This window comes from Alosa alosa, chromosome 17 (assembly GCF_017589495.1).
Source record: "Alosa alosa isolate M-15738 ecotype Scorff River chromosome 17, AALO_Geno_1.1, whole genome shotgun sequence".
Taxonomy (NCBI): Eukaryota; Metazoa; Chordata; class Actinopteri; order Clupeiformes; family Clupeidae; genus Alosa; species Alosa alosa.
Window position 1 is genome coordinate 20,057,323 of NC_063205.1, and position 14,926 is coordinate 20,072,248.

General features: G+C 39.6%; 1 protein-coding gene across 4 annotated transcripts; it reads right to left on the reverse strand.

Moving 5' to 3' along the window:
- Positions 1-1,338: 1,338 nt before the first annotated feature.
- Positions 1,339-4,873, reverse strand: LOC125310637 (small integral membrane protein 11-like). Of its 4 annotated transcripts, none has more exons than XR_007196330.1 (4): positions 4,628-4,871; positions 2,748-2,960; positions 2,434-2,496; positions 1,339-1,580 (listed from the first exon to the last, which is right to left on the reverse strand). XR_007196330.1 is itself a non-coding variant. In XM_048268250.1 (3 exons), exons 1-2 carry the CDS (start codon positions 4,637-4,639, stop codon positions 2,772-2,774), a joined length of 201 nt encoding a protein of 66 aa, XP_048124207.1. In that variant the 5' UTR covers positions 4,640-4,873; the 3' UTR covers positions 1,339-1,580; positions 2,748-2,771. The 4 variants fall into 4 exon arrangements, 2 of the variants coding, with proteins under 2 accessions (XP_048124207.1, XP_048124206.1); XR_007196329.1 differs by having other exon boundaries at positions 1,339-1,583; XM_048268250.1 differs by lacking the exon at positions 2,434-2,496 and having other exon boundaries at positions 4,628-4,873.
- Positions 4,874-14,926: the final 10,053 nt, after the last annotated feature.

Sequence of the window (14,926 nt, forward strand, 5' to 3'; positions counted from 1 at the left end):
TCTAACCTTCTCCTTTTCTCCATAAAGCACCTTTAAGCCAGTAATCTATCAAATTTCACATATCTGGCACAGTAAAGTTCGGCACATTACATCATTTTTGGCAACCAAGACACTTGCAGTGTTTTAATTATGTAATATGTATAATTAAGCAACAATTCATTAGACCGCAAAGTATTTGTTAAGACTGATCTGCTACACAGTGTAATCAAAAGAGAAACAATATTCAAATCAAGTTTTGTCTTGTGGGATTGAGGTTACAAATTAGCAACCAGAGCATGCCTTTCAAACCTGACTTGACAACAAAACAAAGACACGTTTGGATTACATTGGATACGTTTTCAGATCAAAAGGATTTGGTTTGTAGTCCTACCTTAAGTTTAATGCAGTATTTGAAGTTTTCTAAATAGGCAAAATAGGTAGAAGCTAAGACCAGAGGTCAGGATAACCTTTATTTTAGGTTTAACTTAGGATGGGTTGCTTTCGTACCGTACCCCTGCCATACCAAAGAGGAATTGGGTGTACACTACCAGTAAGGAGTAAATCAATAAAGACAATTGAGAGTACAAAAATAAAACGGCTTGGGGAAATTCCAATCAATATAACTAAAACTAACTGAGCTGAGCCTTAGGGTAACTTCACCATTATATTACCACAATACAAATGGATAACATCTTTTTTAGCTATTAAGACATTCATCATTTTTAAAGTAATGCTGCAGGTTGAAGTGTTGGATATTAAGAATAAAATACATCCATGGGTCATCAACGTTCAATGCTGTCGACCTGCCCTGCCTCCATCATCAGTCCATCATCATTCATAATCCATTTAATACCTATAAATCAGTTCATTGATCTGCAGGTAGCAATCTGCACATCATCAACTGGCCTTTCTATGCAACACCACTCACACCCTCATGAGGTCATATAGACAAATAAATTATCTGAAAGCAACACTGACATCTTGTGGTGGATATCTGTTACTGTCCCTATCAAATCATAATTTAGGCCAATCTCACTAATGGACCTTTGTTGTCACCCAACACCATCCCCCATTACAAATCTAAATTATGAAATTAGATTAAATTAGATCCATGAAATAGTGTCCTGTATAGGTAAAATAAATACTGTGTGTTGATGAGGTAGGCCAGTTATTTTAAAACCAAAAGTTAGTTTATCAGTGAAGTTTTGACATCATAATCCAACTAAAGAATATCTCTGCTTTCCCTCATCCACATGAATAAAAGGGATAGCTGCAGCACTATGCTCGATAGTACACTTAATCTAACTGAACCACAGGTCAGGTAGCCCATGAAACACCAGAGTGTGAAAGAACCACCAGTAGAAAAAAAGAGCGCTTTATTTACAAATGTGAGCAATAATAAATTACCATTATTATTATTATTGTATAAAAAAACATCGGTCTTCTGTGTTGGCACTCTGAGCTCTCCTGGCACACAGAATAGTTGGTACAATGGTTATCTGATTGGCTGTTGCCAGGGCAACATCCTCAACCGTCTCTTCAGTCAGACCTCCACCCGTGCTCTAGGGTGGACCGTCCATCCTCGTGGCTAAATTAAATGTCTGCTAAAAGGGGACACATAAACAAAATAACTTATAGGGCTCTAATTTCAATGGTGGGAAAACACAGACTATCAACAAGCAACGTTCTCATGCATGAACTGAATGAGTGAGAGATTGGTATGCGAGAGCATTGAGCTGACTTGCCATGGTGACACAGTTGAAATTAAGGTCTTGCCATGGTGTTACATTGGCAAGTTGATTTTGCCCAGTTATTGAATTAGCTTTAGTTAGACTTAAGACGTTGCACATAATTCAAATTAGGACCCTTAATGTTAAGTGTAAAGAGTGGATGATTACATTGTTTAATATTCAGCAAATTTAACACAATCCAATGTAGGATGTTTTAAGACGGACTGCAAAACCAATACCACCACTCAGATCAGAGTTTAACCAAAGGTTTTACTCTGGTATACAATTATACCAAGCACTTTATCTCATGATCGTGGGGAGCTCAAACTGACACTCAATCACTAGTGTAAAATAACTATTGTTAATAATATAATTATATTATAAATAAATAATAAATATTATAAATAAATATTATTTTACTGTAATTGATGAAAAAAGTTCATGAAAATGAAGAGCGTTAAGGATTTTTTTTTTTAAATCATTCAATTCAAATCTAGCCTAACATGTGTTAAGAACTACACAACTCTTAGAAAGTGAATGAACTATTGATTTCCTGATATCAAACAAGCAACTGAGGGACCCTTGGTAAAATAAAACAAAAACAAGGTAACAAAGTCCAGCAAGGACAATTTACAACCTCGTTCATCAAATCAATGATGAGGATATGGACTTACTCTGAGCACACCTCTCTATTTATGACCATCTGACAAATATCATGACTTACTTGATTTAAGCCCATTGCTCTTCCAGGGTGCATAGGTCGTTGACAAATGTCCTCCATCTCACTCTGTGACAAATATCATAATGCCCCAAAATTATGTTCCTAACACTCAACAAATTCTCCTTAGCTCACCCTTCTGCATGGACCATAGTCCTATGCCTCCTGCTATGCCTTGTTACTAGGTAACCCCCAAGAAACACAGGTGAAATCAACATTTAAGTATCCATTTAGGTATCCACCCTACCCTCAACAAATGAGAAGTGCCCCCCACCTCCAATCATACCACACCATATTGTAGTATAAAACTTAGACCTCACCACATCTGTCTAGCCAGTTCTGTATCAGTCATTCTTTTTGTTATCAAGGAGATCTTGTGTCTGATATGCCAGTTTGCGCTTTTCCTCGTTTTCCTTCTTCATGGCCGCCTCGAGTCTCCTCTGCTGGTACATCTTTGCCGCAGCGAAGGCCAGACACAGGAGTATTGTTTTAGCTGCCAGGATGTACATGAGGAGGGGCACATTGTCCAAAGCCTGGGAAAAAGGGACCAGAAGGGAGAGATTCAACAATGAATTCACTTTAACTGGCTAAAGCCAAATGTGAGTGATGATACAGTAAGCGGGCCTACAGGCTACATGTAGGTTGTGATACTGACCCTTTTTAGACTTATATTAAATAGTTATGTGTACTAAGATTAAAAGTTTAACAAGCCATGTGGGGCTGATCGAACTTTTGATGCACAGAAAGAACACACACTTTTGATAGCCCCAGGAATGGTGAATGTAAACTCCCATGCTATAAATAACTGCACCAAAACATGGACATATCAATGCACAACCCTAATGCATAAAAAAAATTACTATATCATCAGAGCCGGCCACTCCATAATAAAAACGTGTCTTACCGTCATGCAGTTAACATAGTACGAAGTTAGCTTTTCTCATTTTTCACCGTCAGCCAAAAGTGCTCTCTTAGGCCATGTCCACACAACGACCGTTTTTGTGAAAGCGTTAAAGTTTATTATTGTTTTGGCCTTGGTTCCACACGAACACGGCATTTTAGGTGAAATCTATCTCTCTTTTCCTCTCTCACTAGCCACTCGGTCCACACACTTAAAGGAGCCACACCAATTTTACAACGGTCTCTACAGTAGGGTCACGTGGGATAATGTTTTGTTGCCCTATCAGATTTTAGTGAGAGACAGCAAAATAGTCTAGTTAATCATTTGTTTAATTAATATGTGGAGACAGTGCCAGTGTAGGCCTAGAGGCTTGTTTTAGACATAATTGTTTGTTTATTCTTGGTTTGAAATAGCCTGCTATTATATTTTTTATCTGATACTCATATTGATCTATTTTAGGCTTATTGTAACAACCAGAGTAGAGAAGGAAATTATTTTGTGGTAGAAATATCGGTAGCGGTACTAGGTATCGGCAAGTACACAAATGTTAATACTCGTACTCGGTTTGAAAAAAAATGGTATCAGGACATCCCTAGTAAAATGTTGCATTAAGACCACACATCAGTCATTTCGTCAACCCTGCCAAACGGCCCACGAGTGCCCGCGGCCCCTCTGGCATCTGCCCAAATTCCAGATTTCCACTGCACACGGAGGGGAAACCTGGCACCTAGCATCTTGACACTTCTAGAAGTGTCTAGAACAGCAACAGCTGAGAGACGACGCACTGTAGGATCTCTGTAACAACAACAGAGAAACTTGTGTCTTTTGTCGACGTCACTCTTGGACATACGAACTCAGATGTGGTTAAAAGTAAGCACAAACAGTAAACTATAGCAGGCCTATGCTATATGTAAATACTGCAGATAGTACCACTTAGGCTAAATTACACGAGCGGCATATTAAGCGAATGAAGAACCCATATCTGTGAACAGCAGTTTTGGGCTATCATAATTTGAACCAGAAGTCACAGCGGTCATGCTGACATCGTTTGCTATTTAGCCTTTAGATGTTTGCTCACATTGAGGCCGTTTTCTGCCACATGAATAGGCGATATAGGCTACTTGCATTATCTTCCCAAATAGACTGCATCCACGTAGCCTAGTAAAGTGAACTATAGTCTAGGCTACTCTAGGCGACCTCTCACAAGCACGACTTCTTAAAAGGCACTGCGTGACAAAACACAAAATTAAATTGTAGCCTACAATAGAAATAGTTCAGAAATTAAAATACGTATCCTACCTTAAAGTTCATCTTACTGCCGTGTTGATGTAGCTGCCACTGTTCACTGTATCCTTCACGATGTTTGTGTCAGTTCCAGCTACTATTTTTTTCAAATATAATATAACGCAATGGCGATTGGGGGGTTTCCAATGTTGTGTCTGACCAATTGAGTGCTCCACACCGAGGGGGTCAAAATCCCCCTTAAGTGCGACGAACTATCTTGCTCCGCACTTGCATCTGCGCCGCTAAGTGGTTTTCTAGAATACTATCATTTCACTGTGTGGGGAATTGACAAATTGGCGCCCCTGCTGCATGAGAAGGTCCCGTGCACATAAGCTGTGTGAGAAGGGAAAGGGGGGAGCGGGGGACAGTTCCTCTTAGCTGGATCTCCCGAATCGAACGGACAAGGTGGGGGGGGGGGATCAGCTGTAGAGCATGGCTACTCTAATGGAATTAGGGGGCTAAAGTCAGTCACACCTCCACTTTCTTCCAAACAACGCACATTTCATTCATAATATTATAGAGGCATAGACATTTTGTAATACAGGTAATTAATACAAAACAAACAACAAAACAACACTTCTGGTGGTGAGTGTTGGGGGTTGCTGTTGATTGTCAATAAATACAGAGATGGACAGGAAAAGGTCAAAGCCATCAGGTGCCCAATTTAGATAACAATACAATACAATAATAATTCGGCTTTAAAACACAATATCTAATTTCAGATATTTCATTAGTCAAATTGTATTTCGGACAAGCAAACAGGGATGGATTACTGCACGGGCCTACCAGGCCCAGACCTAGGGGCCCAAGAGATCAGGGGGCCCTGAAGCCCAAGCTTTTGTATGGAATCATTGCCTCAATATCAACAAATCAAGATGTAGGTTATGAATCTGATTGAATTTAGTATTGGCCATCCCCAAAATGCACCAGAATACAGGAAATCACATCAAACAAATTAAAAAAGTTAAAAATAAGTGGGGGGCCCTTAATACATCTGGGCCCAGGGGCCCGAAAGTTCATAATCCGCCCGTGCAAGCAAATTGCATAGTAGAGTGGCTGGGAAATATTTGTTTTTTTCATTGTGGGTAGCCAACCTGAAATAAAATAAAAATATGACTGACAACTGAATTACAGACATGTGGCCTATTTTTTGGGATACAGTTGATTGCCTACGGACCAGCACTACAAAACAAGAACCTTTTTAGCAGCAATTTTTGTTGATTCAATATGTGTGTGTGTGCTTCACCTCACTGTGTGCTCTGTGTGTTTCACTAATTCGGATGGGATAAATGCAGACCAAATTTCCCTCATGGGATGGAAAGAGTATCTATACTTATACGATTAAAACGACTTGGGTATGTACACTACCAGTAAAGAGTAAATCAAGAAGGACAATTGAGAGTACAAAAATAAAACGGCTTTGGTAAATTCCAATCAATATATTAACTAAAAGTAACTTCATTTCAGTGTGAGCTGAGCCTTAGGGTAACTTCACCATTAGATTACCACAATAAAAAAAAAACATTTGTTTAGCTATTTTGACTTTGAATCATTTATAAAGTATTGCTGCAGGTTGAAGTGTTGGGAATATTATGGATGCATTTTAATTAAGAATAAAATGCATCCATTTTGTCAACGTTCAATGCTGTCGACCTGCCCTGCCTCCATCATCAGTGTACTTTCCGGTAAGAAGGAAGTAATAGTGACTCTGATAAAAGATCTTCATAATCCATCTAATCCCTATACATCAGTTCATTGATCTGCAGGTAGCAATCTGCACATCATCAACTGGCCTTTCTATACACCACTCACACCCTCATGAGGTCATATAAATAATTTGAACGCAACACTGACATCTTGTGGTGGATATCTGTTACTGCCCCTATCAAATAATAATTTAGGCCCAATCTCACTAATGGACATTTTGTTGTCATCCATCACCATCCTCAATCACAAATCTAAATTATGAAATTAGATTAAATTAGATCCATGAAATAGTGTCCTGTATAGGTAAAGAGAGATAAAAAAAATACTGTTTGTTGATGAGGTAGGCCACAGTTATTTTAAAACCAAAAGTTAGTGTATCAGTGAAGTTTTGAAATTATAATCCAACTAAAGAATATATCTGGTTCCCCTCATACACATGAATAAAAGGGATAGCTGCAGCACTATGCTCGATTGTACACTTAATCTAACTGAACCACATGTTAGGTAGCCCACATGAGTGTGAAAGAACCATTAGTGGAAAAGAGCTCTTTATTTACAAATGTGGGAAATAATAAATTACCATTATTATTATTAATATTGTATAAAAAAAACATGTCTTCTGTGCTGGCACTCTGAGCTGTCCTGTCACACAGAATAGTTGGTACAATGGTATCTGATTGGCTGTTGCCAGGGCAACATCCTCAACCGTCTCTTCAGTCAGTTAGACCTCCAACTGTGCTCTAGGGTGGACTGTCCATCCTCGTGGCTAAATGAAATATCTGCTGAAAGGGGAAACATAAACAAAATAACTTTTAGGGCTTTCACTTTTTGGCTATGGATTTCACTGCTGGCCAAAAGCACAGACTATCAACCAGCAACGTTTTCATGCATGAACTAAGTGAGTGAGAGATTAGCATGTGAGAACATTGAGTCGACTTGCCATTGTGACAGTTTAAATTGAGGTCTTGCCCTGGGATTACATTAGCAAATTGATTTTGCCCAGTTATTAAATTAGCTTTAGTTAGACTTAAAGGTTGTATCAGTGATGGCGGGGTAACGTCACTTCTGTTGATGTTCAAACAAAACCGAGAGCTAGCTCACTACTCCCTCCCCCTCCCTCCCGTGCAATTGAAACTCCCCTAAACGCACATCTCGTCGATTATTGGTTGGAACACTTTATTTTGCCTTTGAGTGGTTGCCAACACTTGTTGGTAGCAATTGTTTTTGTGTACAGATCTTGGAGCCTAGGCTGCCTACAGAGACACGTTTTTTGACGGCCTGCTTATGGGGCAGACAGCTAGCGGATCGTTAGGAAAGATTAGATGAATGATCATTTATGTCTTGGCCTTTTTTGGGCCTGAAATCGCTGATACAACCTTTAAGACTTGCACATCATTTAAATTAGGATCCCTTAAATGTTAAGAGTAAAAAGTGGATTATTATATGTTTAAAATTCAGCAAATTCAACACAATTCAATGTAGGATGTTTGAACACGGACTGCAAAACCCATACCACCACTCAGACCATAAGTGTCAGAGCTCCCCATGATCATGAAATAATGTGCTTGGTATAATTTTATACCAAGCACATTATTTCATGATCATGGGGAGCTCTGACACTCAATCACTAGTGAAAAAACAATGGCACTTTATTGAATACATATTGTTTCAACTGATGAAAAAAGCTGATAAAAATTAAGAGTATGAAGAAATCATCTACTTATGTTTAGGAAATCTAACATATATTAAGTCCTAGACAACTTGAATGTGAATGAACTACCGATTTCCACTATCAAAATAAGATACTGAGGGACCCATCTTAGTTTTGTCAGTGAGAGAGCTTGGTATACAACATGGTAACAAAGTCCAGTAAGGACCATTTACAACCCTGATCACCAAATTAATGATGAGGATATGGACGCTCTCTGAGCTGACCTCTGTATGCCCATCTTTGACAACTATCAAAATGCCCCAAAATGATGTTCCTAGGACTCAAACCCTCCGACCCTTTCACCGACCCTTCTGCATCGACCTTAGGCCTAGGTGTCCTACTTCTCTGTTACCCCTTAGAAACACAGGTGAAATCAACACTTAAGGACCCATCCTACCCTCCACAAATTAGTTCCATTCAAGCATAGCAGCCCCCAATCATATCATACCATATTGTAGGAAATAAAACAATAATCAGTCCTCACCGAATCCTTCTTGCCACCCCTGTGTCAGTCGTCCTTTTTGTTATCAAGGAGTTCTTGTGTCCGCTGTGCCAGTTTGCGCTTTTCCTCCATTTCCTTCTTCATGGCCGCCTCGAGTCTCCTCTGCTGGTACATCTTTGCCGCAGCGAAGGCCAGACACAGGAGTATTGTTTTAGCTGCAAGGATGTACATGAGGAGGGGCACATTGTCCAAAGCCTGGGAGAGGGGGGGAACAGAAGGGACAGAGATTCAACAATGAATGAGCTTTAACTGGCTAAAGCCAAATGTGAGTGAGGTTACAGTAAGTGGGCCTACAGACTACCTGTAGGTTGTGATACTGACCCTTTTATAGCCTTGTAATAAGTGTACTTCGAGTAACATTTTATCACTTTTATTGTTTTGGTACTGTGATTTTGGGCACACTAGGGAGATAAACTTGGATACCCCAGCATCTTGTCACTTCTAGAAGTATCTAGAACAGCTGAGAGGAGACGTGGGGGTCTCTGTAACAACAGCTGCAGAGAAACTTGTCTTCTGTCGACGTCACTCATGGACACACGAATTCAGGCGCATGTGGTTAATAGTTTGCACAAACAGTAAGCTATAGTATGCCTATAGCTATATGTAAATACTGAAGATTGTCACCGACCACTTCACATTACACAAAGTGCGGTCGATATGATTAGGCCTATAACCGCATGAAGAACGCGTGTGAAGAGTTTTGGGCTAACATAAAGTAGACGTCACTTCGGCCAAGCTGACAGCGTTAGCTATTTAGCCTTCAGATGTTTAGTCATATTGAGGCCATATCTGCCACATGAATATAGCTGCATTATCTTCCCAAACAGACCGCATCCACTTCAGTCAACCAGTAGCCTAAAGTGAACTTTAGGCTTCCTAAGGCATTGCGTAACGAAACACGAAATTCGATTAATAGTTAAGAAGTTAGTGTAGGCTACTTACCTTCCAGTTCACCATATTGGCGTTTTGATGTAGCTGCCAGATTCCACTATAACCTGCACGATTTTTTTGTCAGTTCCAGCTACTGCTTTTTCAAATAATACTGTAATGCAATGGCGATTGGGGCGTTTCCAACATTGTGTCTGACCAATAGCTGAATGCGAGTAGTCCACACGGAACGCAGGAACCAATGACTGTAGAAACAGTCATTGCCCATTGCACAGTCATGGGCAGCAACCAATAGAATCGGCGTTAAAGGACTATCCCTGAATCTGAATCTGAAACTTGAGAACTCCAGGACTTTTAAGGAATCTAGATTTTGCTGGTACATTCCCAGGCGGGCAGTCCCCTAGTTAGAGATCCTATATGAGGATACCTAAAATGGCATTTTTACTATTACAAGCTGTGAGTATCTGTAGTAGCCTAAGCTTATTTTACTAGTCAATCTGTATTTTGGATAATTATGCAAAAATGCATTGAGTAGCTGGGACCAGAGCCGGAGAGAGTCTGGCCAACTAATGAATTGAATGATCTGAGCTATCCCGTTATTCAATTAGTTACGAGGCAGTCACATGGTTTGTGGACGCCATTTTTCATACCAACAGTCATTAGATCCACATTAACATAGTACAATGAATAGTGGAAAACATGTCTTAAAGGAACCATATGTAAGATTGTGGCCAAAACTAGTACTGCAATCACTTTCAAATTACTGTAGAGCGGTGTATCCCCTCTCCCTCCCCCTTCCCCCTGACTTGAGGTTGCCAACCCGGATGCCGAAACACTACTGACTTTGTGATTAGTAGATAGGTGGAGGGTGGCGCATCAGGCCAAAACATAACATCAACATCAGTTGGAGGGCTGCAACTTCACTTTTTAAATGACAATATCCTGGCCAGACTACTGTTGTCAGTGATATAAGTATTTGAAATGAACATGATTTGTTAATGTCTAGTGACACATCAGGGCCATTTTATGATTAATTGTTAATTGAAATACATTTCTTACATAAGGTTCCTTTAATTATTAAAAAATAAAATTCCCAACTGTTGCTCGTATGACTGACGTGGTTACTCACTTCAATGGGCATTTTACAGGCCCATTTAAGATATTGAAGGTAAATATACACTGCAATATTTCTCTAAGGGCCTTTTACATATTGACAAACGTTGATAATAACATGTATAGGCCTGTTAATGGTGAAAATAAGTGATTTATTTTAACATATAGCATATTCTCCCAATAGTGGCACTTCGCTGTAGAATCATCTGACGTTGGTCTTAAACATGGCGCCCATGATTTGAGTTGTCTGAACTCTCTATACAGCTCTGGCTGGGATGACCCCTCCCCTTCCCCCATTATTGATAGCCTAGGCTACCTGATATTAAAATTTTGTAACAGCAAATGCATTTTTGTTGATACAATGTTCCATATGCGTGTGTAGGCTAATTGGAGTGAGAACATAGGCTGAATCCCAAAGTGAGCCCCGAGGACTAAGGACTAAAGACTCACACACTTAATTGATCTCAGGTGCTAAGTGAGTGAGTGTATGAGGCCACATGGGCTCAGATAGGTATACAGTATTAGCTCTTGAAATATCCATAATAGAATATCAGGGATCCCATAGGTGAAATGTAAAATTCAATGACTTTCCCCTGACTTTCCCTGACATGAATTTCCATGACCTAATACATGGTACAATATACTGACCAAAGATTTTAGAGTAGCGACATAGCATTCAAGAATCTTTTCCTTATTTTTTAGATCGGGAGATGAATAAATGGGCATTTAATAAACAATGTGGCTATCCATGACCACTCAAGCAAGCAGTAAAGCTAATAACCAAATATACCAATTCTGCGTGGAAATATATTTGTATTAATGCATTTTCACAAGTAAATGTTGAACTGCTACAACAAAATGTATATTTTATGACTTTGCTCCAAAAATGATCAAATTCACTGACTTTCCATGTCTGGAATAGACTGAAATTTCCATGATATTCAAGAAATTCCATGATCCATGGGAACCCTATAACATAAATAAGTTGCAGATGTAGTCTATTTTATGCACACCCATTGAACCAACAAAAAATGCAAAAATAGAGACTTTTATGTAATTATTCCATATGCCATGTAGTCATTCTATATCAGAACCCCTGACATAGTCCATACCAAAATCAAAACTTATCTTTCATTTGAAACCTTATGCTTCTACAACAAAGGGTTATGCACTTTGGGTAACCAAAAGTCCTATAGAGAGTCTCCATATACATAATCTACTAATATTTTCTTCTATATTGATCTTACACATAATTTCACAAGACCTGGTGCTAGGGCTCAGTTGTGTTTTTCAAATGGCAATGAATATTTAAATGCAAACGCATGCTGCTTTAATCTGCACTATATATTTGGTTGAGATGTTCTGAACTGCACTAAATTCCATGTGCATGATAACCCTGACAGCCTCTGGGGGTATGCCAAATTTCATGGAATTCTATCCATGGGGGCAGGGGGCATACAATAAAAAAAAATAATGTGTACATTTAGTCACACACACACATCGGACTGTAGATGGTGGTATTGAGCAAAGGGTTGCCAGTAAGGGATGTTGAGAAATTGACATGTTGAATTGTACCCCGCCCCCCCAACACACACACACACACACACACACACACACACACACACACACACACACACACACACACACACACACACACACACACACCCCAGTGAACATGCATAATTATGCCAAAATAATCAAGTCAACAGTAAATAGAAAGAGTAAATAATGTGTTGATGAGCAAACCCAAACAAATAAAACTGCATAGTCCAGTTCACTATGTTCAGAAAAATGTGTTTGTAAAAAGAAAAATATTTTGGGGATTAGTAAAAGTATATATTTTTGGAAACCTTACAGTGACACATTTTTGGAAACCTTACAATGACAAAATTACCATCTGGAAAATGGTGTACTTTTACACAAAAACGCCATAAGCTAAATCTGAATTAAAATACATTTCTCTCAGTCAGAGACCTTCTCCAAAAGTATGTTTTTCATCACTATATGAGTTTCTTGAATAAAAGATGTACCGCACTGGTACAAAATATGATCTGCTTTAAGTTCTGCACAGTCTTAATGTAGCCAGTTCACCATCTACGCGGGGTGCATAGCGTAGGTCGTGCTGCTGTCTTGTCTGTAGTTAGTTTATTTTGGTGTAGCCTAATTGTGTGCCGTTTTCGAGTAAGGTCCGTGTCTGTTTTGTTTCTTTTTGTGGGCATTAACTTAGTGTCTACTGTACGTCTGCCTCTGTTCTTTGGGTTTATTTGGCGTATGTCAGCCTGCATGTTGCTTGCCCCATTAGTAAAGAGGAATGGGGCATAAGTGGCATATGCTTCATTCTTGTAACTGCTTATGTCTGTCTGGTGCTGGCTGTCATTTGCGTGTGTGTGTATTTCTTTTGTCCTGGTGTGCCTGCATAATCTACTCTAACGTCTGTATAGGCCTTAAGTATAAGTATATATACTCTTTTGATCCCTTGAGGAAAATTTGGTCTCGGCATTTATCCCAATCCGTGAATTAGTGAAACACACACAGCACACAGTGTACACACAGGGAGGTGTAGCACACACTAATCCCGGCGCAGTGAGCTGCCTGCATCAACAGCGGCGCTCGGGGAGCAGTGAGGGGTTAGGTGCCTTGCTCAAGGGCACTTCAGCCGTGCCTACTGGTCGGGGTTCGAACCAGCAACCCTCCGGTTACAGGTCCAAAGTGCTAACCAGTAGGACAGGGCTGCCTACTGTATTTTTGCCCCCTTATGGTGCTGTTTTATTTGTTTGTTTGGCAGATGTGGGGCCCTCTTTGAGGGAGGCTAGTCACCTGGTGGTGGGACCCTGTAGCTGCACATTTGTGGTGTCATTGTTGCTTGCGGTGGGCTGCTGTGTCACTGGTAAGTCACTTTCTTGCAGTGTGTATGCATGTGTGATGGCTGGAACTTAGAACACACCTCCAGTTAGTCTGTCTCCCTCAGGTAAGCCCCCCATCTGCTTTATCTTTTTAGCTCCAGTGGAGCCTTGGCCCCACTTTAGAAATCACCTGTCCATACTGTACTATAATAAAAGATAATAAATATTTTTGTAGTTTCATAACCTCTGACTCGTTTCAGGTATTATTGCAGGACGCTTCTCCCTTCCCCCCCTTTGGTTATTTAATAAACTTTTATGATTTGACTGGAATTCACGTTGTCTGCTTGGTGCTTTCGGACCCGTGTCAAACTTTCCCTAGCAATTCTCTTGAAGTCCCTGGGAACTAAGCCCAGGGTGGCGTAGTCGGGCTACTGGCAGTGGCTCATAGCCTCTCTCTCTCTCTCTCTCTCCCTCCTTACTGCTCTGGTTACATTAAGCAAAATTCTAAAACGGATAGTTCTGGTCTTTGATTATGATTTGCAGAATCGCCTTCAATGTGTGTGTGTGTGGCATGTGTTTACACATGCATGGTCATGTGATGAGTGTGTAAGAGAGAATATTTTATGTTTTTATTCCACTTCTCAAGAGGAACATCTTGTAAATCATGTTGTGATATTTTGAATATGTTTGTGTTTTTTTGCGTAAGTTCATTATAGGCTATTGCATTTGTACTTGTATTGTATCACTTGTATTTGCAGATGACACTGATTTATATTAAAACATAAGTTATCTATGTTAATTTATTTTGTGTCTGATATTAGTGAACCAAATTCACTTGTACTTCCATTTCACTGCTGAGAAACCAAGTTGCTGCATTTTATAACCCATCATTAAAAGGAAGCATTTAAAAGGTGAGGGTGTATTGCGATGGCACATTATCAAAAGCAATGGCCAATCAATGTGCTTCACACATTACATTTAAGAGGATGTAGAATTTCGATTCAGAGTTGGTAATGCCTGGATGGCTCAGAAATACATGAGACATACAGTAGTTCCATTTAAACAAGTTTAATCACTTTTTGACATCTGGAAAAACACCACGTGAGGAGCACTAGTCTGTGTCCTTTGCCAGTCTGGTCGGGGTCAGTCCTATTTACTCATGCTGTTGCATTTCTGGAAGCAAGGGGCAGTACGCCTTTAAATACATTTAAAGCCATCTGTTGCATTTTTGTTATTTATCCAAACAACGGCACAGCACTCGTGCCCTAGGCAAGACATCTTGTAGATACACACCACACACACCTGTCACTAATATATACACTAATATATATATATATATATATATATATATAATGAAATTGCTAAAAATGTTCAATGTATGAGACCAAGCATGATGTCATTTACACATTTTTTTTAGGTGGTCTATTTAGGCAATAAACATTTAGAGCCCTATTTAAATGGGCAACGTACAAAGTCAGTGAAGGAGCAAGGTAGCTCATGCATGAACTGTTGTGTGGCATGTCTGAGGATTGAGTTACCCAATATGTCTG